Here is a 2,660-nt window from a genome sequence, read left to right on the forward strand (position 1 = left end):
GGGGGTTTGGTGGCCCGGGGCTGGGGGGGGGGTGTCCACCCCGCACCGGCGAGGCGCCCGGCGGTACCCGCGCCCGCAGCACACCCCGACGTGCCCGGCCCCCGCCCGTTGCGGCGGCTCGGGCTGCGAATCCCCGCGGGCGCCGACGTCCCGCGGTCGGGCCGGGGCAGCCCGCAGCCCCGCGGTGGATGCGGGCTGGAGGAAGGGCGCAATCCCCACTTCTCGGTGCCGGACATCCGCAGCGTGACGCCGGGCTCGGCTCGGCTGGGCTCGGCTCTTCCCTTCCCGTCGGCCGGCTCCCGGCGCCGTGATTGACACCGCCGGCCCCTCCGCCCGCCCCGCAGCACATCCCATCCCTCCCCGCCGGCCGCTCGCCGTGCCCGGGAGGCGGGGAAGGGCCTCCCCAGCCCTTTGACACCGTCTCGGCAGGAGTTTCACTTCGCTTTCGCCGCCGCCGCCGCCGCTTCTGCAGGCAAACACCCCCGGCTTCCATGTGACGCCTCCCAGCCACTGAATGGGGGAAAGCGCCTATAAGGGAGCCACTTTCCCTACGTGCAGGAGAAAAGGAGGGGACGGGGGGGAAGAAGCAGGAGGTGGTGGTTGGGGGGAAGGGAAGAGAGAAAATAAATTAATAAATCGCAGGGAACGAAGCTGGGGGGACAGAAACTGAGACCCCGGGGAAGAAATTCGTGGGGTTATTTATTCCCCCGTCCCCCCCGTCCCCCTCCCGCTGACAGGGCTCGATCCGGCCCGTTGTGGCGCTCGGCGCTGTCTGCAAAGGGCCCCGGGGAAGTTTCTTGCTCCCCAGCGCCCTTCCCGGAGGGGGGGGACGACAGAGGGTTTGGGTTGTTTTCTGTTGTGGTTTGGTTTTTTTTTTGTTTTTTTTTTTAAGCTTCCCCCCCCCCCCCCCCCATCTGGAAGGAGGGGGGTCTCGCTCGCACCTCCCTGGATGGTGCGGTAGAAAGGAGGGGAGTAAGGGGGTGGGAGGGGGGGCTCGTGGTGGGAGGCTGCCGCGGCTGCTGCTCCTGCATTGGTGTCTCCCCTATGGACGAAAACAGCCCTCTGTCTCCCAAGGCAAATGCTTTCAGTATCGCCTCTCTGATTTCAGTCGCCGCCGCCGCCGAGCAAGCAGGGAAGGGAGCACTGGAGGAGCGCCGCGGCGGCCGCAGCGCGCCCGCCCGCCCCGGCTGCCGCCCGCAGAAGATGCACTTCAGCACCGTCACCAGGGACATGGAAGGTGAGCGCCGCGCTCGGCTCCGCAGGGCTGCGGGGACGGGACCCCCCCCCCGGGCCACGGCGTCTCGGAGAGTTTTCACGCGTCCCGGCCCGGCGGCAGGAGCGCGGCCTGGCCGCGGCGCCGGTCGGAGGGGGCTTTGCCGTGCCCCCCCGGCAGGCCCGGGCCCCCGCAGCCCTCCCTGGGAGAATAAGGCTCTGCCCGTGCCCCGGTGGCGGCTTCCGACGGCTCCGCCGCTTGGACCCGCGTCTCCTCGGAGGTGCTGGAGCATCCTCCGACAGCGCCGGCCGTGCCCAGGGCAGCGGCGGGCCGGGGCTCGGCTCCCGCTGGCTCTGCAGCCCCTGTCCGGCCCGGGGGCCGCGGCAGAAATAACTCAAGAGACCCCCAGGACCTCGAGGAGCCTTTCACCATCGGAGGGGATCCGAAGGAGCCGTCCGTTCCCCGGGGCGGCCTGTCATGCGCCGCAGGGCCCGCTCGGGCCGGCGGCCGAGGGCTGCGCGGCCGGGGCCGTCCCGGCGCTCCTCGGCGCGGACCCGGAGCTTTGCTCTGGTCCCCGTCTGTTCCCCCTCTTTCGCCCGGGGATGGAAAGAAGGGGGGATTGCCAAACCAGATCCGCCTTCCCCTGTCAGCTGCGGCCCCGCGGCCCCAGAGCGAGGGACATTACCTGCAGCACCGTAGCTACACGGAAATAAGAACCGGTTTCTTTCTTTGAGTTCCCCCCCCCCCCTTTTTTTTTTTTTTTGGGGGGGGGGGGGGGGTAGTTTGCTTTGTCCCAAATCGTGTGCGGCGAGGGAGGCCTTCTGCACAGATAGCACGGGCTCTGCACCGCCGCGGCTCTTGGCAGATCTCTCGGGTTTGCAAAGGAAAAAAAAAAAAAAAGAAGAAGAAAAAAAAGTTAAAAAAAAAAAAGAAGAGCCGAGGCAGGCAGGCAGCGGGAGCAGCGAGCTCCCCGCCTGCCCCGGGGGGAGCGGGGCTGGGGCCAAGCAAAGCGGAAAGGGGGAGCCGCCCCGCTGGGCTGGGCGCGGGGCAGGAGAGGAGGCGGAGGGCACCCCGCGGAGCCGGCGCGGCGCGGAGGCGGGGGCCGCGCGGAGCGGCGCGGAGCTCGGGGGGGGGAAGCGGGAGCCGGAGCGGAGCCCTGACGGCCTGTTTTTGGAATGATTTCAGCTATCTCCAGCCCCTGGCTCACCCAGCTGTCCCATTTTTGCGATGTTGCAGCTTTCACGGCCAACAGCCTGAGCAGCCTGAACGCCTCCGGGGGGTACCACCTCTCCCCCTCCCCGGGGGACCCGTACGGACAGCATGAGCCGCCGCACTACGAGCCCTGCACGGCTCAGCAGCACCCGCACCCGCCGCCCCAGCCCCAGCACGGCTACCCCTTCGGCGGGGCGGCGACGGCGGCCGGGGCCAACCCGCCGCCCCCAGGCCC

General features: G+C 69.5%; 1 protein-coding gene across 1 annotated transcript in view; it reads left to right on the forward strand.

Annotated features, from left to right (window-relative positions):
* The first annotated feature begins 1,203 nt into the window (after window positions 1-1,203).
* Window positions 1,204-2,660, forward strand: part of TBX1 (T-box 1) — a 10,236-nt gene continuing 8,779 nt past the window's right edge. The window contains exons 1-2 of the mRNA XM_010581750.1: window positions 1,204-1,237; window positions 2,450-2,656. Of these exons, the coding sequence (XP_010580052.1) occupies window positions 1,204-1,237; window positions 2,450-2,656 (241 nt within the window). The remainder of the gene's footprint in view (window positions 1,238-2,449; window positions 2,657-2,660) is intronic.

The sequence above is a fragment of the Haliaeetus leucocephalus genome, unplaced genomic scaffold, assembly GCF_000737465.1.
Source record: "Haliaeetus leucocephalus isolate CR32 unplaced genomic scaffold, Haliaeetus_leucocephalus-4.0 Scaffold802, whole genome shotgun sequence".
NCBI lineage: Eukaryota > Metazoa > Chordata > Aves > Accipitriformes > Accipitridae > Haliaeetus > Haliaeetus leucocephalus.